Source organism: Rhea americana, unplaced genomic scaffold, assembly GCF_003343005.1.
Source record: "Rhea americana isolate MKP2758 unplaced genomic scaffold, rheAme1 scaffold_29, whole genome shotgun sequence".
Lineage (NCBI taxonomy): Eukaryota > Metazoa > Chordata > Aves > Rheiformes > Rheidae > Rhea > Rhea americana.
In genome coordinates this window covers 6,588,271-6,612,220 of record NW_028186412.1, presented here as the reverse complement: position 1 = coordinate 6,612,220, position 23,950 = coordinate 6,588,271, and the positions used below count along the sequence as shown (strand labels likewise).

The window sequence follows — 23,950 nt, the reverse complement described above, 5'->3', positions numbered from 1 at the left end:
AATAACACATATTACCCTAAAGGCTATGTGGTATTTTATTGAAAGTCTTAATTATTTATTGATTTGCGAAAGACTACAAAAAAATAGATGCCTGTATGCCTTGACATCTTAAACATCGGTGTAAACCATGTTGATTTGTCATAATCATTTTAATTACTTTTAGTAAGATTTTGACATCATACAAAGTTGATTTCAAATACAAAACTACTTTTAGAATCATACAATTATTTAAGTTGAAATATTTTCTCAATATATATTGAATTAAAATGTGTATRCTAATACTGGTACTAAAGAGATGCATTTAATGGAACTTGGCATATTCCAATCAGTTTTAGAAGCAGAGAGTGATTTTAGTGATTACCTAAATTGAAGTGATAGCCCTGATTGTACAGGGCTAAAATGTACATTTATCTATCAGAGTAAAACTTGCTTTTACATACTATTCATACTCATCTGCCTTCCTGTTTCCAGGCTTGTGATTGCCCTGCCTGTCCTGCAAGGTAGGGAGATGATAACGCATTTTGATACAAACTCTCTGTGATCCTGTTGGGACTTCGTGTGTTAGCTTGAGTGCAGTGCTTTCTGTTGCACCATGCTCAAGTCCAGCGGCTTGCACAGTGTCAGGATAGTCCTGTGCTGGARGCTGGGTACAGGGAGCAGGCTGCGCATGTCGCAGAGGGCTTTCTCTGAGAGCCACAGTTACAGTCCATAACGGAAAACACAGAAGGTGAGAGGTGATCGGCTCTTATTTGTGTAAGTATGTTACTTGAAAAAAGAAATTGCAAACAGTGAAACACATTTACCAAGTAGGCATTTTGACARTTAGAAAAAAAATAAATAAAACTAATGCTGTTTGAAATACAGAGCAGACCTCTTTTGTTTCATTGTACAGAATATACTGTCCATGATAGTGATGACTTAGGAAACTTTAATGCAGTGCTGCACAAAATAGACTTGCTATTTTCGGAATGCTGCACTGTTTTCATAAAGTGCTGCTTCARTTATGTAAGATTTACCATAGGTAGCTGAAAGCAGACATGCCCGGCATCTTCAGAAAGAAGCTCCCTTAGCCATAGCAGGGATCAAGTTGACTCTCCATACGATTAAAAGTGTTTTGTGCTCATCTGTCCAAGCCCCTTCTATAAATAGTCTGTTACAGATTACAACAGCATAGTAATGTTTTGTCAGCCCTTATCTTACCTAGCATCTTCCTGGAAAACACTACCTAAAAACTAATCCTTTTTGTGCTTACTTTCACCCTCTAGGCATAATTATTATTTATTATAATAAACTGCCTGCATAAACTTAGATGAAATGCGTATTCCAAATCATGAAAAGCTGAAGTGGGAGAAAGCACCAAAGATAATGAGATGTGGATGACTGACTGAGTGCCACTGGTCTTGGCTGAGAGGCAGCGACAGCAGTGAGCAGTTAGCACCCTTAAAAATGCAGATTTTTTTTTTTTAATCTGACTGTCTAAACAGGGCTCTGAGCCTGTGAGTTGTTCTGTGTGGGTGAGCCTCACTCATGGCAAGAGGAGCTGCGAGTGCTCAGCCCTGAAGCCAGGGAATCTTGGTGTGGCCTTGCCAAATGGCTGGAGGGGACAGGGCCAGCTGGGCAGAGCAGCTAACGGGAACAGGCCTAGCTGTCAACATCTGCATTTTCAGCATCTTACTCCAACCGCAAATGGTGTGTGAATCTGTGCCAAGCCAGAAGCCATGTCGCATGGATTTTTCTAGCTAGATATCATTAATGTGCAAAACCATGTAATATTTTGCAGGTTGTGACCCTTATCATCTGATTTATTTCTTCAGCTGGTTTGAGCAAATGAGAAAGTACCAAGGCTGGGCTTCGATTAACCCACAACAATTCTTCAAAGACAAAGAAATACATCTGCTGTGTGTAAAGCAATTATGGCTTTCCCCAGGCTTTCTAGGATGGGGAGTGAGGTTTTTCAAGCCAGGTGCTTTAATGAGCTATCAGCGTGACAGAAACTAAAGTCAGGAGAAGCATGAGCAGGAGCATGTCCATTGTCTTGTGTTAACTCCCAAGAATGGTGATTTGCTTTCAGTGTGCAAGAAATGCTCTTCTTTTGTTTAATTTCTTGCTTTTCTTTTTTCTCATCCATAAAGTAACGATCTGTTATCATGCTATTGTCAAGTTAGTCAGAATATGAGTGCAAGACATGTCTAAGCTATCATTTATTGTAAAAATAGATAAATGTTGAGGTGCTGAAATATTAACATTGCAATTGAGTGCGGTATAAACAGCCATGAAATGTGGATTAGTAGTCGCTGATGTGTTACAGACTTGGTTATTTTTCCCCACTTATCTCACGGGAGACAGAGCTGCAGTCCAAACTGGAGGGCTTTTCTTTTGGTTGGCTAAAGAATTGTTCTCAATACCTTTATAAATTTGATAACTTGAATGCAAGATGTCCTCTAGCCACATGATATACATTATATGTCTATTCATTAAAGGATTTCCAGCAGTAAACCATCTTGGCTTCTAAATATGATGCAAGGTTTTATTAAGCTGACATTGAAGTTACTTCTCACATGAACTTTTATGAGCTGAAGGATCTGAAGAAAAGATGCATAGAACGCAAGTGCAAATATTGTTACCTGTTTTCCAGTCAGAGTAAAAGATTTCCAAGGCTCAGGCAACAAAATTACAAGAGCTTGACTCTTTTAGATCAGGGTTGCTCTTTGAAGTATCTCTGCTGGTCACAAATTGGATGTCATTCCTGACAGATACGCCTGTTTTGGCAAAAAGTCATAATGTAGGCTGGGCTGCAGACATTTCTCACGATGCAGATAGCTGGTGTTTTCGGTAGGCTTACAAGGATGTGAATAGCTTCTGCTTCTCTCCATAGGTTGCTCTAACCCAGTGAAGTGAGTACTGATAATAAAGTAAATGCTTTGCTGAGAGAACTGAAGTCTGAAGTGTATTTGTTTTATTTTTTATGAAGATAAAATGCTGGTTCCTCAGAGTCATCTTAAACTGGCCTTTGAGTTACACAGAATAAGCCTCTGGCCTCTGAACATTGCTAGGACAGTTGCCCTGTGCTCTGCTTGGTGGTGCCTGTAGCCACAACAAGGCTTGTGTGTGTTGCAAGCCGCATGCTGCACATGTGTAGGTTCAAAACTGCAAGAAACTGCTGGGTCCTTACTGGCACAACTAKGTAATATTTTTGCTTAAGGTACCTATGTGTGAAAGAGTTTAGACAGAGTTGTTCACTGTTGTTCACAATTTGGAAAGGTATAATATGTGTGTTACTGTTTGACRGGGAGCGCACAGCCTCTCGTGCGGCTGGGCTGACTAGGACTTCAGCCTTTCGAATAGTAGCCATTTTACTGCTCCACTAATTAAATGGTGCTTTTCTCACCTAMCTCTTTGTGAAGGGTTTCAGCGATTAAAGAGCAAAGTATTTTATTTCAGTAAACCCCGGTCATGCAGAAAGTGTTGGTGCCTGCATCATTAGAGGAAATTGACTTCTGTGGATGCAGAAGATATCATCAGCAGAGGGAAATGTCTGCAGAAAACCATAACCAAAACAACTTAATGAGTTTTAGAATGGAGCGTGAGAGGGATGTTATTTAGCTGGGATACCTGCAATAGCTCATGACAGCCTGGGTACCTTGGAACAGATTGTTTCCTGGAGGCATCTTGTGGTTTAATCTAAATCATAGATAGGCTTAAATCATCATCTACTAAAACCAATGCAAAGCTTTCCATTGGCAAAAATGACATTTGGATCATGGACTTAGTAACAAATTAACATAGGTTATTAAACTCTCTTTTGAAGAGTATGCTAATTTCTTTCATTGTTTCCACTACAAATAGACATTAAAGCTAACATCTCCATTGCAATGAGGATTAAAATAAACATCTTGGGGATCACACYATTAAGATAGCTGTTTTATTCAAAAACCCCAAAGAGGCTGTGCAGGGGGAAGAACGTGTATTATTTGTGCTTTTGTGATTTCTAGTAAATACGGCAATGAGTACTGATGTGTTTGCTTTCACGCTGAATGCATTGGGGATGTATTTTTCAATGTTTGGCTGACTGCTGATAGCTTTCAACTTCACATATTGCACCTAAAAAACTGAAGAGTTCTTTTAAATTGCTCTGTACTGATGTCTATTTTGATAATTCAAAAAATAATGGAGGTAGAATCTAGGCTGTGGAAATGCCAGAAGAAAAACTCAGATTGTTTTTCTACAGATCTCAGCCAGTACAATGATTCTAATCTAYGCCTTCTGAATATGTCTCCAAATTACAGAATTAACTTCTTGGTTAAAACTATGCATGGAAACTTCAGACTCTAAAATAGTATTTTCAGGAAGAAATATGCACTTGAGAATAGAGAGTTACAATGGCAGTGCCATCTCAATCTTAGTATTAGTATTGCTTCTACACAAAATAGAACATGACTGATTGTTCACTTTGCAGGATATCCGTCTTTCAGAATTCAGTTCACAGTTCCTTTTTCTCAAGAAACAAGAATGATGGCTTTTTTCTGCCAAACTGGAAAGGTGACTGTTATTTTGTGGCTTTTATTTATATCTTAGTCCTAGAATGACTTTTAGGGGAACACAGGAATGGTAGAGAAGGTCTTAGATCACTGTCTGAGATTTTATTGTTTATTATATAAAAAATCACATTGACTTTAGTGCTGATTTTTGCATAACTCTATTAAAAGGAATTTTCAAAGAGTATTTGAGTGCTTAGCACTTTTCAAAATAAGTCCCATTTAATAGCCTGAAAAATCAGTGAGCTATTAAAAAATGAAATTCAAAATTACCTCTTGCATATAAATCCCCAGGCCTGACAGTATAGCTGATCTGCATTTTCTTCAGTATAACAAAAATTCATTTCATTTATGTCTTATAATGATAGAACATTAGAGAATTATGAGGATCAAAACATACTTTCCAAAAGACATTTTTGTCACTGTTGGTGAATTTTCTCCCACGTTYCTTAGATGTAGGGCTTTAGCAGGTTCTGGTTAAATTAATGGCTTTGATTTTTTTTTTTTAACTTTGTTTCAAAGGAGGAAAAGATTGTTACATCATCTTTTGGTAAAAGTTATCAGGTAAACTATTAAAGCATGCGAAAGTGGTTGTTAAGGCTCAGATGATAGAGATATGCAGAGGGCAGCAGATCAAAAGGCAGACTTCATTCAAATAACTGATTTATGTTGTTACATCTCCTGTTCTAAAGTCATGTTCATTTTGCTTGACCTCTACTGGCCTTAATAAACCTGCTGGACCTTCCTTTGCTTACCTGGATGAAACAGATTTTGCTTAGTTTAATTTATGAAGTTCTCAGACTGACAAATCAGGATATAGAAAATGTACAAACAGAAATGATCAAACTGAGTTAGACACTTATGGGCTTGAACCTACAGGGATATCACTAGGGGCAGGCCCTGCAGTATGATTTTATAAATGTTTCCACTGAATTGGTGAGAGCAGTAAAATGTGAAACATTTTGTTCTAACCATTGTTGATACTGGGTTAAAATAGAARTGATTTATTTCCTCCACTTGACCTTGAGGTAAATGCCATGCATGGGTTTCACTTAGGTTGACTGGTCATCATTCCTGAGATGTTTCTGTGTTGAGTGCTAGTAGGGAGTTTGTGGAATTGAATTCCCAGTACCAATCAACCATTGACGAACTGATGAATTGATGAATTCCCAATTATGCAAAAATGGAGGGCTAGGAGCTACTTGTGTTGCTGGCCATATAGCATATTCACCCTTCAGCATATTGTATTGGTCCAAAACTCCTCTTTCTGCTTTATCCCCCACATTCCTGAGCACCCGTGCTGCTTGGGAAAGATCAAGTAACAAGTTTGAATTATTCATTCTGGAAGTCATTCCTTCTCCTTTCTCTCTTGCCTGAAGAAGTAGGTAATTAAAGACAAGAGGGAAGYTTCCAATTAAGTTTAGGAATTCTTTCAAAAATTCAGCCTCCCAGCCAGAACAAGAAAACCAAGGCCAAGAAGGGGATCGCTACAACAAGTGGAGATCCTCATCCGCTCCTTACAGATCAGTGAAAGTATGTCCTGCTAATGTAGGCCAATCTCAGAGCTTATCCTTTCTCTGCCAGCTGTCAGGGTTTCCTAAATCGACYGAGTAATCCAGCCACAGGCATCAAGGGACTATGCATGGAGAGGAGGTTGGAGAATCAGCAGGCTCTAAGTTAGATGCAGGAAGGTTTGTAACCTTCACTGAAGATATTGTCTGCTCTCTTGTTGTCTTTGACATCTCTTCCCATGTCTTTTGCATTGGGTGTGGGAAGTTTCTGCCTGGTTCTTGCTCACTGACARTTGACTGATTTGCTTTCTTTTATTTCCTTTTGCAGGGAAGGCTGTTTCTCCCCCATCAGCCCAGAAGCATGTCCCCTTGTGCAGTCCTTTATGTGCCACAACAGAATGTTTATCCTTGATGGCCACGTGCAGCTGAAGACAGGCCTGCAAACCCAGGAACGACACCTTTTCCTTTTCACAGACCTTCTGGTTGTTGCCAAGTCCAAGTGAGTATGGCATTCCAGGCAATACTTCCATAGAGGAGCCCTTCTTCTCGGCAGAGGATAATATGGACTTCCTTAATGCTTTTTCAGAAATACATTCTCCCTAAATCATAGATAAGCTTTTTATTTGGCCAATGGATGTTAGATGCCTGACTTCCATAGGTGCTTTTGAAAACCCGTAGCCTGTATAGGAAGTCCAGGCCACAATGTATTAGAGCAGTAGCAGGTGGTCTGAGTTTATAGTATTTCCTACCTTGGGAATGCAAGTGCTGAAGAAAAGACTCCTCAGTGTTGGACTGTCCCCTTTCTGCTGCCTTGAACTGGCTCTTCTGGTTTAGCCAGATCATCGTTAGCCCACRGAGTATATGTACCATGGGTGGCTGTGTCACACAGTGGTTACCGGCTACTGCTTGTCTGGAAGTTGCTTTGATACACTCCAAGGGAGAGGAGCTGTATATGTAGAAATAGAGATTGCAAGCAATACTGCAGTGACTGTTTCTGCAGGCTGTACAGGAGGAGCATGAGGAAGGCGAGCAGTGCTGAGCAGTCTGGGTAGTGTTCATGTGTAATCAGGCTTGCTGCTGAGCTCTGATTATTCACTCTACCATTCACAACTAAATCAGATTTACAAGCTGTGTTTAGCATGCCAGCTTCATGCAGCATTTGTGGTTTAAGGCAATTTTAGAGGGTGCTTTCACTTGCTGTTATGGGTTAAGGGGAAATAATAATAAAAAATCCTGATGTGGCTTCATTCTCTGTTAGGCACAGTGTTTGTGGTTTCACAGGGTGGGTAATCTCAATTTGAATCCTGGGCTTTTGCAAYGTGTCTTTTTGCTTAAGCAACCGTCTCAGAGGCTGCCGGGAAAAGCCAGTATAAATCCRTGTTTTCTGTGCAAATCTGAGTTGTGTCCATTTGAATCACACACAGTAAACATAACCCTCCAGCTGAACTCTTTCACTTTATGTGGTGTGACAACATGGAGGATATTTTACCCAAAATATGTTCCACTACTGGTGAGGTGGYGAACAGAAGGATCTTTACATTTGGTGAAATCCTGCTATTTTATCAGCAGTAATAGTATTGTTACTGTATTTATTTATGTTTGTGTCTGGCTTTAAGGTGGGACTTGCCTCATTCATTTAAGCTTTTAAATATTGGGTATTTACATCTGATTATTTTTCTAATTCCTTTTGTAGCTACTGAGAGAAAAAAACAGGACCTTGCTGTAGGCAGAAAGATGGCAAGGGTGGATAAGGAGAGCCACGCTCTGGAGAAGTCTCTTGCTCTGTCCGCTGACTATAAAGCAGATATAGCCTGGCTAGCTTATGCATAAACTCCTGAATTTTAGAAGAGTAAAGTCTTCTAAAAGAGTAAAGTAAAGAGTAAAGATGAATCCCTCCCCCTAGGAGCCCTGGTCAGCATGCTGAGCAGAAGCAATGTTACAGCCCCAGGCTCAGCTGTACATTACTGCGGGTTTGATTGGGACCCAGTGGGACTATTTGCATAGGAAAGCACCACTCCATGTAACCACTCCAAAATCTCATTCCCAGGGAGTAATAATGTCTCTTACAGCACTTGACTTARTATGGAGGAGAGTCTGCAGTTTCTGAAGAAGGCAGAACAGAACAAATTGTGCTTCTGCATGTGAAAAAAAGGGAGAGAAACAAGTCTTTGCTAGAAATGGTAAAAAGAGCAWTTTGAATGATTTTACTTTATATATTTTAAAGAACTGATTGGGTTGTTCTCTCTACAGCTGCCCTGTCAGCAGTTAAAGCATCAGAGCTGTCACTAATGATGCTATTTAAAAATCAGCATTTTTGAAAGATATCACATAATAAAATATCATTGCTTATTCCTAGAGGGAAAAGCTGAGTGGTGTGCATTGCTATTCAGCAGGAACTATTGATTATTACTGACTTTAGAAAAGCTGATGCAGGGTCAAGACAGCAGGTCACCGTGATAATATCTAGACTGAGTTAATGATGCAGTTGAATCTRACTTACCTTCAGAATTACTCCCTGTGAAGGTGCTAAAAATTTGTGATACTCCTTTGTGTTAAGTAATTGTTTGATTTGGGACATGTATGTGCATAAGAGACTTTTTTTTTCACTTGAAAAAATACTATTCTATGGAATCTCTTAACCTTGTAACACATGTTTTGGCTCAGCTGAAGTTAGCCAGTCACCATACAAAGGGAGCTCATTTATAGTTAGACTTTGTATGATCAGGGTGGGAGTTTTTTCTAGAGAGCAAGAAGTACTTCGCGTCCCCTGAGCTTGCTGGATAAACTCCTGTAAGGTGCTGTGTTCCTGTTGAAATGARTTGGCATTGCTCCCATTGAAATTTGTGGAAATTTTCCCTCTCCACAACTGATCTTTGTACTCTAGACAAGATGCCAAAATGCCCATAGSTTCATTTTCTGATGCTTTCTAATCATTTTTTGAAAAGTAGACTGTTACCTTTTCAGTTCATCCATTAGCCATCTTATGAAAAATGAGAATAATATTCACATGCTGCACTTCTCTCTTTACTGACACTTTCTCTACTCTCTTCATGTGAGGATTAAGTCATAAATGAGTTGATTGAAGGAGTTTTTCCTCACTAAACCAATATTAAATATGTAAAATTTTATATTGTTTTCTATTTACTAATCAGATTTCTTACAGGCAGCATGTATTTTAATGTGGCAGTAGTAGTAAAGTAAATATTTCATGGATCTGTCCATTGATCAAAATTTCTCACATTTTTCTGTGTAGGACTCACATAAGAGTGGTTTCCTTATTACATTTTAACATTTTTTTTTCCCAATATGGCTGGACTTAGAAATTAATGGTTGAGTAAATGCATGGAATTATGGTAGCAATCTCCCAATGGATCCATTAATGCTTTTGTTAGAGGGTCCTAATAAGGAGATTAGCAAATTTAGTGAGAAGTTAATCTTCCATCTGTTACAGCTGCAAGRTATCCAATTGCCACTTACAGAAAGCAAAAGGAACTGAATTTCCTCTGTGGGGTAGGAGAATTTGGGATGTATCAATACCTACACCACTAACATTCATGACTTACTGTTGATTTTATTGAGATCTGGAAGTTGCCTGATATTCGCAGTGCAACAGTTGAGGCAGGGACTTACTACCTAAAAAAGAAAATAAAATCATCCTCATTAGATTGTTGTTTAATTTTTTAAAAAATGTTCAGTTGTGCTTCTTCCTTAGCCAGTGATGATATATTTGTTTCTAGAAACTGTCCTTTGGTAATTAAATAGAAGACTCACATTTCACAAATGCTGAGAACCCATGGATAGCATAAAGGATATGGCAGATAGAGATAAAATTATACTTTAGGCTCTTTAGATGTTAATGGAAGCTACAGTTTCAGCGCTTCTGGAAACCAGGCCACTTGAATACTGATGATAGCTGAGAGCTGTGACGAGGCATGGCAAATAGGGTAAGAATATACATCAAGTGTGATTGGGAGAACATCTCTGTGCTTCTGCCAACACCCTGCCAACACCTGCTACTGGCACTGTAGGGGTCTGGCTTTATGAACTGTAAATGTTAAAGTGAAAGAGCATGTAGAGAGTTCACTGAACTAGATAACTGAAGAAAGAAGTTGAGGAAGAAAGGAGGCTGGACAGACTGATTCCCTGCGTAACTGTAGTCCTATCAGTGGAGTCAGACCAGGCATGCATTTATTAACATTTACATTTGGCTAATTACAATTTGTGTCTATTTTTTTTTGTTAATCTACATTTTTACAGTTCATTTTGTGATCAGTCTGTTACAGTTATTTCTGTATTTTTGACAGATCTTACCTGCTACATCACAGACATCAGCATGATTTGTTGATGAACATATTGAAATGTTCTCCTGAATTTTAAGTCTTTGGTGGGGTAACAAAACATAATAGATCAAAGAGAGATAAATATAGCAGGAAATGCCATGGTATAATTTTAAAAATACATGAATATGACATTTTATTTTACAATATTTGATAGTGATCTAATAKAAGTGCACCTTTTTGAAAGTGTCAGCTGTGATATGCAGACATAGTCCTTTTTTTGCCYACCACTGTAAATATTGCTGGATTATCGGTGGTGCTCTATCCAGCCACAGCTGTTAGCACAGCGTCAACTGAGAATCTCAGATCTGTCAGGGTACTGTAAATTCATCTAAGTCCTTTTTCAAGCCACAAGGTTCAAGTACTTTTGCGTTTCAGACTGATAGTTCAGACTGTCCTAAATCAAATACCTTGTAAATGAGATTAATCTTGAAGAAGGTAGTCCAGGTGCACCAAAGCTCTAAGAAACTGCTTACCTCACGTATTTATTTATAGGGCGCTAATCACCATAGTGTCTGGTGCTGTCTCCATCCACATTTGCAGTACTGTGATGAGCTGACATGCTCTTGTTTGCAGACCTTGGATTAGAAGGGCAGAACATTTTCAGGGAAGAGCCATTTTTCCTTCAGCCTATTCCTACTCTCCCAGCAGAATCAGAGTTCGACACTTGAAGGCCATCTGGTAATTCAGTCTGCAAGGCCTCTAGTGGGAACCTGCCTTGAAGTGACTGGTTGTTGCCTTGAGCTAAATGATTTTGTGAGATTTTAATTGTTTCTCACATAGTACAGGTGCCACAGATCCTATGAAGAAAGGAGTCTTGAGAAATTAAGTGGAAGTAAAGATTTGAAATAAAAAAGTGAAAATCTGTAAATAGCCCTTTACTGTATTTTAATGTTCAGTGGGATAAAATATAGGAAAGAAAAAATTAAAAAAAAGGGAAAATTATGTAATATATCCTCCTTGTAGATGAGTAAATGTTTTGAGAATGCAGGAAGTCCTGGATCATTCTTCAAGTGATGTGGGCCAAAAGTTACCATGCAGTCAGTTTGTCCCRTAGGTGACCTGTGCTGTAGTGCCCACACGTAGCAATTTAGTGTTTTTTCTTCAGGATGGCTTCAGTCAGCCTGTCCTGATTGTCAGTACTCAGAATCACCCTGGTTGTTGACTTCGGGGCTGAGCAATCAAACTGTATGACAGACTCCTCAATGACATTAAAGTCACTCCAAGGAGTTCCCAGCACAAGTGACAATCTTTACTTTGAGGGGACTCCAAACATGAGCAGAAGTTTTGCAAGAAGGAGGATGTCCAGGGATGCCACAAACAATCTGTTTATACCAGGAATAATATATCTGTTGATCCCATTTGGATCAGAAATTGTCATATCTAAATATGCAACCCAAATAAAACATTAATCTTAACAAAGAGAGAGTGCTTCTTCTGTCACCTCCAATGCAACTTTCACATAAGCCCTAAGGAAGAAGAAATTGTGAGTTTTTTAACTTGCCTTGCTAAATTTTCGTATGTGTGACATACCTGTGAATTTCTGCCGGCAGGTCTCATTCTCATTTCAAATTAAAGTGCCAAGCACGTCTCTGTGAGATGTGGACAGCATTTTGTACAGAAGAAGTCTGTGAAGGCAGCACAGACCCAGAAAGGTCCTTTGTTTTGGGCTGGCCCACCACAAACTGTGTGGTGAATTTCAGGTAAGAAYTGAGATATGTTTTATTTACCAAGTTACCTAAGTTTACCAAGGCAGACAGGCAATGAGGTTATCACAAATGCATTTCAGCACCAGTGAATGCAAGCCCGAGAAGTAAGAACATGCTGGTTCTTAAACMAACTCTTCCTACTGCTGTGAGCAAGTCACATATCCTCCATGCTTCCTCTTCTTCTCTCTAGAAATGTGGTAATGATATTCACCCATCACTTAAAAATCTTGGAAAGTAGGTGATTTGGCAAAGCACAGTCTGTGCTGCAAATTTGCTTAGTGGGGATTCTCTTTTTTCTTTTTTTTAGTGTAATTGGACAAACACCTTGGTTAATTAATAAGATGAGCTAGAAAGCATAAACAGCAAAGATAATGAGAGGATCAAAGGGACCGTTGTAGGACACTTTTAAGCAGAAGAGCTTGTATTGGAAGTAGCAGAAAATGTACAGTGAAATACTGACCTTGTCCTACTTCTCTTTTTAATTAAATTGTGCCAGAGAAAATGACAAAACTCCTCCTAAAGCAGAATCTCTGAATTCTAATGGAAAGAAAGATTCTTGGTCTSGTTCTTTGCAGCATTGGCTGTAGGACACAAAAGGGCTGTGGAGGTAATTTTAATCATTAGGCTAATTTTATTCTCAGCAAGAGGACTTTGTCGTCACTTTGGATAAGGGAGGGCACCATCCCCCTTAAATCCCAGGTGATCAGCCACAGTAATTTGACTGGGTTCTGGAAAATGCATTTGTCTCTTTACCAACAGAGAGCAAAAGCTGAAGCATGAGCTTAATTTGTATGTCACATTGTCCATATGCAATGAGAATGCTGTGCACGAACTGGTGTTTATTGAACTATTTGTGCTATTTATGCTTTTTCCACTTAATAGTCCTGAAACAAAGCTGAAGTTTTCTAACRATTTTCAATTGAACTCATGCTAATAAACATGAACTTTGAGCTAGAGACAGTATCTGATCCCTTATAGCTATCAAAAAATATTTGGATATGAAAGCAATATCTTCAATCCAAATTGAATCATGGATTTTATAGAAGYGAAATGATTTTATTTCTGGAGGTAAACAGAAAAACTAAAATGCCCCATGTGAGTCCATAGGTAACATACTAGACAACTGAAGCAGCCAAAGCAGAATCAGACTTCTAATGTTTATAAAGCGTGTACTCCTGAAACAGCATCATGTTGAAGGTTTGCAGTTCCTTAAATACTTGCTCTGAAAATGTGAATAACTTGATTTGTAAAAGCAGTAGCTTTTACAAAAGCAGTAGGGAACAGCAGTTACTTCATGTAGGGTAGTATTTAGCTCAATAAAGTTGAAGCAAAATTAGATTAGATTCATCACACAATTCTATTATTAGCTCTGTTTAACTGGGTGATTTTGTGTCCTTGAAAGTGTRTAAATAAGAGAAGTCCTAAAAAATCAAAACTTAAATATTTATTAGTAAAATGGGGCCTTGTTCTATTGTGGTACACAGGATTTTCCCTAAACCAAGTAAGAAATAAAGAGAAACTGAACAGTGTAAATTGCAAGAGCTCTGTATACCTGAGGAAATAGCTTTAAATTTCTGAATAAAGCTCTTCTTTTAAAGCATCCTGCTCTTTTATTTGGACGTTAACTTAAGAGCTCAATTTGTAAACAGATATTTCATACAAATCTGCAAAACCCTTTCCATTTTTATATGTATTTGTGGAAATTTYAACCAAAAAACCCAGTCCATTCCACCATGGTGTACACAAGGGCTATTTTGGTACTAGAATGTTGGCTGATTTGTCCCTGTTTTTCTATAATCCTTGCAGGTCTGCTGAACAAAAGGAAACTTGGCTTTCTTTTTTGCAAAGGTATTTTTATTATACAGTCTTTGAAGACATAGAAAAGAGACCAAGTGACCTAGACCAGTGATTCCCTGCTCATTCCTGTCTGCTGCTTATGACTGGCTGTATCCTAATATGAATGGAGAACAGTGGAGCTAATTTTGGTCTTACAAAAGCAAATACTCTATAAAACATAGCCCAAGCCAGAAAGTGTGGCTGGAGTGTCTGAGTAAATGTATCTGTCTCAGTTCAGCCAAAGTTGGACAGAGAACTACTAGCAGTGGTTTTGGTTTCTGAACACCCAATTCTGCTAATTGTGATTTGTGTTTTTATCTGATTCTTCAGAGTTCATGGGGTTGTTTAAATCATTCTTTCTGGGAATGATTTCTAATTCGCTGTTCTTCAGTTCTTCAAACTCTTCTGTACAATGGGCTGTAACTCATTCCACTTGGAGGCTATAGTGCAGCYTAAGGCATCACAGCAATAGGAAGTTTTTCTCTCTCTCTCTCTTTTTTTTTTTTTTGTTTAAATGTGTCCTTTCTTTGCTGCAGCCTATTCTTTTTAGTTAGGCCTCCTTATATAACCTCTCCTGTGCAACAGCTCTACTCTAGAATTTATATCCATCATAAGAAAGTGTCATGATCTCAAGTAATCACTGAATTATCCTATAAATTTGGTATGTATGCACTGCTCCAGGATGTAAATTCTCTGTTTTAGCGAATCTTCCCAGGTCTGATGGGGAAAATGAGGTACAGCTCCTCAGGTCCAACTTTGGCTCATAAATTCCTGAGCCTCCAGAGAGCCTTCCTGCAGTCTGGGCCGTGAGAAAAGAGGCCCAATTGCAGGAGGGCCGAGAGAGCTGGAGCCAGGCTTGCAGGTCTTCCCAGATGCAGATCCTAGGGAGGCTTGGTCTCCTTACCGATGATTTTGGGCTGTTTAGGATTAAAATTGCAGTGAAATCAATGTGTAGATTTTAAAACCAATTTCTCTGCTGCTTACATTCGTTTTTGCTCTAATATAACAGGGCATTACTGGGGCCCTTGGTCAGCATCCCTTTCAGTTACTGCTGGATGCTGGGTTTCCCCAAAGATCTTTCTGTGGAGAGTACATCTGCAAACAATCTACTTCTTATCCAGTTACTGCYTGATCAGTATTTAAATATCAATCTTACCATTTATATTTTTAATATTAAAATTTTACTTGTTCTGTACTTGTTTTGTCAGTCGAATAAGAGAAGAAAAGGAAAAAGACTATCCTAAAAGTATTCCTCTGAAGATAATTGCAAAGGATGTTGGAACTTGTGCATATGTAAGTGATTTTGAGTGAACTCTAGGTCTAAATCTGAATTACGTATGAGAGCTTTTCACCTATAAGTTGCAATGTGTTTTGTTTTTTATAATGGTTGTAAATCTGTAAAGCTGTGCATATGAACACCCTGAAATTGCCTTAAACCTGTTTTTTATCAGTTAACTGATATTGATAAATTCATAGGCAGGTAAATTGATAAAGAAAGATTATCCACAGAGGTATTTCCACCCTTTTCACTAAGTAATTTTAACCCAATTTAAATGAAATTCTTGTAGGTAGACAGTTCCCTACAGATACACTAGCATTCACTGATAAACCATTCATTCTCTGTTTACTTCTTATATGTTTATACTTTCTTTCTACCTGTTTTTTCTAAGCCTATATTTCATGCTAAGAAGCCTCAAGACCACTTGCAAAGACCTGAGATGTTTTTGCAGAAGTTAGACCTTACTGGAGATTTTGGCCTAATGATTAATCTCCACTTATTGGAAATTCTCCACAGAATCTCCAATTCTGTACTTCCATAGACCTAGTCATAAACAATTCCTCCTTTTTTCAGGTAATCATTATTTAGGTAAATGTAGTTAGAATTACGAAATTGCTAAGAGAAATAGTAGTAATAATGATGGTAACCGTGTCCTTCAAATGAAGGACTGCAGATCAACGTGCACGTAAGTGTTTCTGTGTAAATGTCTATATATCATACATGCCCTCAGGTATTCCACTCTTATACCGGGGGAAGGGGGGGCTTGTTTCTCTTTTCTCCTTAGATAAAATAAGCTCCTGTGCCAAATTTGGATTCCTGATACTGACAGTCTTAGGAATTACATGCTGTAGTCTAGCTACTAGCAGCAATAAAGCAATGGAGGAGCATATGGAAACTCTGTGATCCAAGCAGTTCTTACAGCACTGTGGTCCCTGTGCTACAGCAGCTGGAGATGCCCAAGAATTAATTCTTTTCTGGAGGATGGGGGAAGGGTGAACATGAAGCTTAAACATTTTATTATATTCTAGCCAAGAGCAAAACTTATGTAAATGTGCTGACCTACTCCTGAGAGCCAGATGTCATTGCTTTTGGCAAATGTTACATTTTTCATGGTGTAAACATTCAGATACATCCTGAAGCAAAATGTACAGTATTCTCACTTCTTTCCTTTGATTGCCATGGCACCTGGTTACCATCAGGAACTTGTACAAAACTACGGCTGAGATCTTTTTTAAGTGCAAAATATCATGATGTTTTTTCACCTGAATGCCCAATGGCCAGTATAAAATTGCTATGCTATGTATGGTAGCAGGGTTTGTTGAACCACTCCTAAGACTGATGGTGAGCATTTACATCCTGGCTCTGCCTGCCATCCCCCCTTATTTGGGCCTCCTAGGTTGTTCTTTGCAAGCAGGCATGTGTTTGTCCAGCCAGTGCTCTAGGCTGGCCACAAACCAGCTCGAATCTCAAAGCTGTGTAGTCTTGTTAGCAGAGCCAGACTACCCTGCCCCTCAGGAGGGCACTCTGGACCTTCCCAATTGTTTTGTCTCTACAAGGTGACGGCAGTAGTGCTGCCACATCCCAGCCATGCTAAGGATGGGTTCATGAATACTGATGGTATGTTTGAAATGCACTGACCTGCATAACAACAACATGATGTGACAATATAGATGACATTTCTCTGCACAGGAATAATATTGGTGTCAGGCCAGAGGTGTCAAAATCTCATTCTGGAAAGACTGTTTTGTGGAAAGTGGCACTTCCTCCAACATGCTATGTACCATAGAGGCCWTCAGGCTGAGCCACCTCATCCTTACCATTGAGTCACTGTAGCTGTTTAGGACTCAGCGTTTCTGGTGTCCTCCKTGCTGCTGATGAGCAGATTCTGGACGATGCTGGAGTAGCAGCATTTTGACTGAATGAAAGAGGAAGTGTTCCTGGTATTAAGCCAATTTTTTAAAGTATTTAATTATAAGAGGATACTGCACTTCAGATGATACTCTTTGCAAATCTGTATTTTTAATGCCACTTTTTCCTTCTCCTTTTTTCTGTTCACAGTCAAAGACCCTAAGCGTAACCCATGTTGATACAGCAAATGATGTAATTCTAATGGCCCTACAGCAGTTGGGAATTACTGTAAGTACTTGCACTGGTTTTGATGAGTCTTTTCTTAGCCACTTTTAATGAAAAAATCTTCTATAGCACTTTTCCGGAGTTTTAGAACATGGATGTTATTTGAAAACCTTTATCGTAGCAATGTTGTTGAAATGAAACAGAGGTGGCTATTTAATATATAGACCTCCAGAGATCATCAAATGCCTTGGAAGTGTTAAATAAGTCTCTCATCCTTGTAAGGGTTCRGTCATGTTTGAAATTGTTGTTAAATCTGTTTTGCTGATGCCTAAGAGAAGATATCTTGACACAAGAAGTGGGAGTTTGTCACAGCTCCTTTTGCATGCTTCAGTGTGAACAGGAAACCTGTTGGACTGATTTTTTCCTTTTCTGTTTCAAAATTTGCAAATACATGTGATCACTTGTGTCCTCAGATTATATATACAAGCACAGCTCTTGAGTGTCCAAATCAGACCATTCTCTAAATATCCATGGATCTTTAGCGTCACATGAGATATGAATGTCAGAGTGATTGCACAGAAACTGAATGCACCCAATTTAAGTAATGGCATGAAACTGTTTTGGTAAAAGGTCTTTAAATGAGCTAAGATAGTGCAGAATAGTGCACCAAGTAGACGCAATGATTCCTAGTAGATCAAGTAGTGCCTAAACTGTCATCTTTTGCCCTAAAACAGAAAAGGAGGTGCCTCAGGTGCTAAAATGAATCAGTGCCATGGGTGAAAATTCAGACTCCCTCATTGCTTTTCTGTCATTTCACAATGTGGCTCCAAACAACACTGATGGTCATAGAAGCTCCTGGATGACAACTTTTTAACTGGCCTGTCAGCATGCTGTTTGGGTAACAAGTAGTTTTTTAAAATGTCTTGGTCTTGGTTCCTATGTTGATCTTGATGCATGGAATCTGACAAGCCTTTTCTTACCACAGCCCTGAGTTTGAAAAGTCAAATATGACCAAATGCCACTCCTGTACTTCCCTGGGGCTTCAAGAGACCCCCAGCAAAAGTTAAAGCAACCCCAGAATTTGCATTTCCTTGCCTTCATTGTCCCTAATTTGTACTGTCCTTTTGTACATCCAAGGAGCTGTTCTGCTAGCTTGGTATTTCCTCAACACAGCATTTTCTGCCTATCCATCCATCTTGAAATGTTTTAGACATCTTATACTACACCATGGCTGGGGCTCTGGCCCRCAGTTGAGGATCTTGCAGTCTGTCCGATAAAGGTAGCTCTGGAGTTAATAGACGGACTGTAAGGCAAAGAGGATAAGATGTGAGTTAAAATCCAGCTGATTGTCTCCTCCAGTTTGTACTGTAAATTGAAGAGACTGTGCTATGTTACAACTGCAAGTCTTTATTATGATATGTTTCATTTTTGCCCTTTTTATGGATTTCATTTGCATTTCCATATTTTGCATATAGAAAAATCAGGAAAATGGTAGTACTGTAAAAGAATGTTTTGTTTGGGATAAGCAGGAGGAAGAGCTGGTTTCAGCTTTGCATTCTTTGGTATGTATCAAAGCCATCCCTTTCCTCCACTTTATTTTTATTTTGAATGGAATAAGAATTAAAAACATTCTGAAAGAGGTAAAATCTTGCCTGATGAATTATTTGACCAAGTAATATATTCTGTTTTTTCACTGCATCCTCATGACATAAAGCCTTTTTCATTAGAAGCATATCATAAGATTCACAATAAAATCAGACAAGCTAAATAAATTAAACTGTAGCCTGTAGATCAATCAAACTCACCCAACCCCCTCCTAGGATTGTTCTAACCACAAGGAAGCTTCTGCTTATGCGCCAGCTAGAGGGTTTTTTTATGTTCAGAGAGAACCACTTGAAAGGAACTCTATGACTTTTCAGTGGCAATTATAAAAACTGCATTTCACATGTTGTGTGATTAATGGGGCTATTACTTTGCCTGAGTTCACTCCATTTTAACGCATCAGAGTTTCTTTCTCTGTGCTTTCTCTGGTAAAATGACAACTAATTCCAGCAAAATGGCATCGATCATCTGTTCCAAATTATTCAGTGGGACAGAAAGAAGAGCTTTGAGTTTCCCAGCTCCATAAGTACAGTTGCTGATTTTTCTGGGACGGTGACATTTTTGCTGTCAAATGGCCTCATAAAGCCCATAAAGGACAACATTTGCAATYGGGGGATGGTCAGTCCGCCTCTTGAAACTGTGCTTCCCAGCTCTTCCCCTTCCGCTGTCTCCCCTTCACAGCAACTAACCCTTTCATATATATATTTGAAAGGCAAAGTAAATACCTTTTCTTGTGCTCCTCAGCTGTATTTATTTGCTCCTGGCTGCCTGCCCTGAGGCTCCAGAGATGTCTCCATAGCCTATTTATTTTCCTTCTGCCTCCTGCTAGCTAACTTAACAGCAGTGCAAATATGGCCCAGAAAGCTCTGTCGGCCAGAGAGCAATCTGTGAGGGCTTTATTGGGCGTATCAGCATTATACCAGATGCATGCAGCAAATAGAAAAGAGTCTCAAGAGCTTTGGGGACACTGGAGAAAAGTCCAGACAATGCAGATAGTAGGCAAATCTGTTTAAAGGGAGGTAGGGTTTAATTTTAGAACTGAATAAATACTATCAATAGGTATTTATCAGCATTTGTAGTCAGAAAACTTTCAGACTTTAATTTTCCTTATTCTAACACGGTCACTGAAAAGGGATTTAAAGTGTAATAGATCACTTTTTACACAGTGTATTTATCAACTTCCTATTACCCTTTGTCCTGAGAGTGGCTTGTGTTGAATGTTATTCTTTTTATTTCCCTTGCCTCGCTGCCTTATTTGAGATAAYGCACTGTTTCCCTCCTTTGGTTAAACTGCAACACTCACATACATTTATGATAAGGGCAATATTTAGAATTTACTTTCAAAACAATGCTTTTTCTAAAGGTGTTCACATTCTCCAATCCCTTGGAAATTGTCTCCTCTGGTGTAAATTTTATCCCCTCCGTTGTAAATTTTAGAGGAGACTCTGCAGCCTCGGGAGTTGCCAAGCTCTTCGACGCAGAAGGGCAGCAGAGCCGCCGTTTGCCGCCCTGCGAGGCGGTTTTGAGGCAGCTTTCAGCACCGTGGCCCACCGGGGCTGTCCTAGCATGGGTTCAGCAGCGTGGCGCTTGGCCCACTGCCTGTGCCCCGCGCAGCAGCCCTGGGACGCTCTTGGCCAGCGGGGCCAGGGATGGAGGGGAGGTAGGGCAGACAGGTCTGGTCTGTGACTACGGCTGCGGTCTGAGCCCGAGGAGCAGCTGTGCTGTGCCACAGCAATCCCTGAGGCCGTGCTGACTCTGATAAGCAGGACCAGGCTGTGGGGTCACCTCTGCTTGCACAGATGCTTGGTCTGCCGCATGCTCTGCAGTGGGCACCCACTTTTGCGCTGCTCTGTCTTAATCCATCCAAGGGGTTGGACTTGCCTCTCCTCTAGGCTGGGTCAACTCAGAACCTGCAGAGAAATGCAGGATGCAAGAGAACGGGGAGCCAGGACGCAGCACTTGAGGCACCCTCTTTCCTTGCTGGAGATGGCTGATTTTCAGCCTCAGGGAGGCAGCAGGCAGCAGGGGCAACTGGCTCAGCTGCATTGCAGGGTGCTGTTGGCATGTCTAGTGCCTCTGTCTGGGCATGAAAGGAGCCCTAACAGCCCGTAGGCTGTTGCTTTGGCCCCTTGGCTTCCAGAAGCAGGGAAAAACTATAGCACATTACCCCCTTTCCCTACTGAAAGAGATGGACCCCATAGCAAGCTGCATGGAGGGTYCTAGAAATGAGGGGCTCCAGCTATTGCCTGCTTGCTCCTGCCACAGAGAGAATTCAGAAGCTCTGGTGGTGKCAAATTTGGGCACAGCAGAAGTAGAGAGGATTCCTTTGCTCCGCATGGCAAGGTGCAGATTATCCTATAATTGCAAGAAATCTAATGCAACCTCCTTCTTAATGGCTGGTCAACTTAGTCTTAATTCTGGTTTTAAAGGGCTCTGAAAAAGACTACAAGCTATGGGTGATTTCAGGAAGAGAAGATGCTCCTTACCCTCTTATTGGTAAGTTCTTCAAATGGTTTTACTTTTCAGCATTTACCCATTAATTTTTAGTGCTGAACRAAGCAAGAAATAGAGAGAAATGCCATTTCCTGTTTTGTTTTGTTTTGATTTTTCTGGTTTTCTCTTACTTCCCTGTCACGCAAGTTCACCTATTTAGAGAGCTAGTCAGACACTGCTTTTCTGCTTTTTTTTTTGTTTTTTTGAAGAGCAAATGTGTTGAAAAAGTTCCTTTATTTCTGCATCAATTTTGTTATTTTCAGTTGCATGAATCTCAGTCTTTCTACGGGACCAGCATCTCCAGTCACTCACCTCTTGGAGCTAGTCCAGCTCTGCCATATTTCTTCCTATATTTCCATAGCATTGTTTACTCCATTCTCCTCCTCAGCAAAACTCAACATGATTTGGGGAAATGTTCTGTTTTTCAGCAACTGGACATAATTGATTAAAGATCAGTTTCCARTCCTGTATTTCTCTTACTGACTGACAGTTCCCCTCTGAATAAGAGCAGAATATTACTTATTCACATTATAAAATGCTTTTTAAAACATCCCCCTCACTAGGAATCAACCCAAAGCTCAGAAGTGATATGACCAAGTGATTTGATTTTGGCCCATAGTTCATTGAGAACAAATCCCTTTCCGTTATTAAGAGCCTATCCCTGTAGAAGCCCTGCATTACTTTTGCTGTATAAAAGTCCATAGATGTTTAGAACAAGAAAATTTTGTGGATTTTCTGTTTTCCTCTTGCAAATCTAACTCCAGTAAATCCTAACATTCCTTCTCAAAGCAGCCTTAGCTACAAATGCTTTGCTGGAGTCAGACAACATTAATATTTATAAAATGTCTAACTTGTGCACCTTATGGACAATGCAAGCTGTTTTGTCTTTGAAACGTACCAGACTTTGTCTTTTAGACTATTATGTGTAGCTTATTCAGATAAAATCACAGCTGTGGTATTAAATATAGCACCAGAGAATTCCAAAATGGGAAAGGCCTTTTTAATTGACTGATGCTTTCTCACTGCAAATTCAAATTCTAATCTCTGGAAAAGAAGAATCTGATGTTAAAATGATGCTGCACTGGATATTCATGCAAGGTTTATTGGATTAAGCCCCAGCTTTTATCTCAGGTACACATCAGAATCAGAATTTGACTGTTTCAGCTTCACACTACTACTAATGTCTAATAATGATTCTTCCACTACYGATGTTCATTTTAAGGCAAGTCTACAGGTAGGTTAACTAAAACATCTTAACATTGCTCCAGATTTGATCTATTTCAATGACCATGTCTGTAGACAGGTCCAAAAAATATCTTTCTGGTGGAATTTTTGAAAGCTTCTCCAGAAATTAATTGCCTCTGTATAGTCCCTGAAAATGCTGGTTAATGCAGAGCATAGTTTGTTTGCATTAGCCCTGTGATTAACATTTCCTTCCTGTTTCAGCCTGAGACAGGAACTTTTCTTGTGTCTTTTTTGACTACATTGTTGCTTATTCCACTTACCTTGGAAAAGGAGAGATCGTATTCATACTGAGTTTTTTTTTTTTTGCATGCGCAGCAAAAAAATGACAAAAATCTAATTTCTTCAGAGAACCATGCAGGCAACCAGTACCTAAACTCTGAGCGTTGCAAGTAAAACAGTAGAACAAATAAACAGTGAATTCAGAAATATTCACTCGAATCTTTCTGATGGACTTTTATGTGATACAGCTGTAATGGGTCTGATTTTTCCTTTACATCTGTTTAACTATCCTGAACACAGTAACTCCATATTTGCAAGTATATGATTTAYGCCAGTGTAAATATGCATAAAAGCATCAATTCTGAAGCTACCGAGAAAGTACTGTGAGCCAGTGTGCGAAATCTCCTTTTCCTCCAAGGTAGATGGAGCTTTGCAAGTCTCCAGTCAATCCAACCCAGATTATGATGATTTCTCTTTGAACAGGACATGAATATCCCTTTGGAATTAAAATGAGCCACATTCGAGACGCTATGCCCCACGGATCAAAGCACTGTGCCTGCCCCAGGCAGCTGCAGGGGTCCTTCCTGACGGAGCAGCTGCCCCAGGAGCTGCAGTGCCAGTTCGTGCTGAAGCCAAGTCGCCTGGCCGTGTGCCAGCAGCTGAGCGGTACGTCGCGGTCGCTCTCCCCACACTAGCCCCGTTCAGCTACTGCGTGTCTACGGCTGTGTCTAGAAACCAGGCATGTGCCAGGAGGGGAGGGAAGTGAAGAGGAGCATGCGAATGCACTTTGCTGTGATTCAGCTGCATGGGGGATTTTGTAAGGTAGCTCTTCCTGATTTGAGTGTGCTGTTATATGCGTGCAGTTTTGGTTAGTTAAATTTTTACAAGCTGCATGTCAAAAGGTTGTTCTAAAACCAGCAAAGAAAGGCAAGATCTCTTCCCTGCAATTTTTAAAGTCTATTAGCTGAACTTCTGCAGCCCTCGCCTTGTTCTGTAGCGAGGCAGGGTGGTTTTACGGGTCAGGACTCAAGACTTGACCCTGCCACAGAGGTCCCTGCAACGTTTGTCAGCGTTCTTTATCTCAACAAGGTACTGACGTCTCCACACTGGG

General features: G+C 39.8%; 1 protein-coding gene across 1 annotated transcript in view; it reads left to right on the top strand.

Annotated features, from left to right (window-relative positions):
* Positions 1-23,950, top strand: part of ARHGAP20 (Rho GTPase activating protein 20) — a 59,742-nt gene that overhangs the window by 20,479 nt on the left and 15,313 nt on the right. Inside the window, exons 3-9 of the mRNA XM_085309070.1 lie at positions 6,375-6,545; positions 11,937-12,086; positions 13,899-13,940; positions 15,137-15,221; positions 17,266-17,343; positions 21,312-21,378; positions 23,323-23,505. Of these exons, the coding sequence (XP_085165196.1) occupies positions 6,375-6,545; positions 11,937-12,086; positions 13,899-13,940; positions 15,137-15,221; positions 17,266-17,343; positions 21,312-21,378; positions 23,323-23,505 (776 nt within the window). The remainder of the gene's footprint in view (positions 1-6,374; positions 6,546-11,936; positions 12,087-13,898; positions 13,941-15,136; positions 15,222-17,265; positions 17,344-21,311; positions 21,379-23,322; positions 23,506-23,950) is intronic.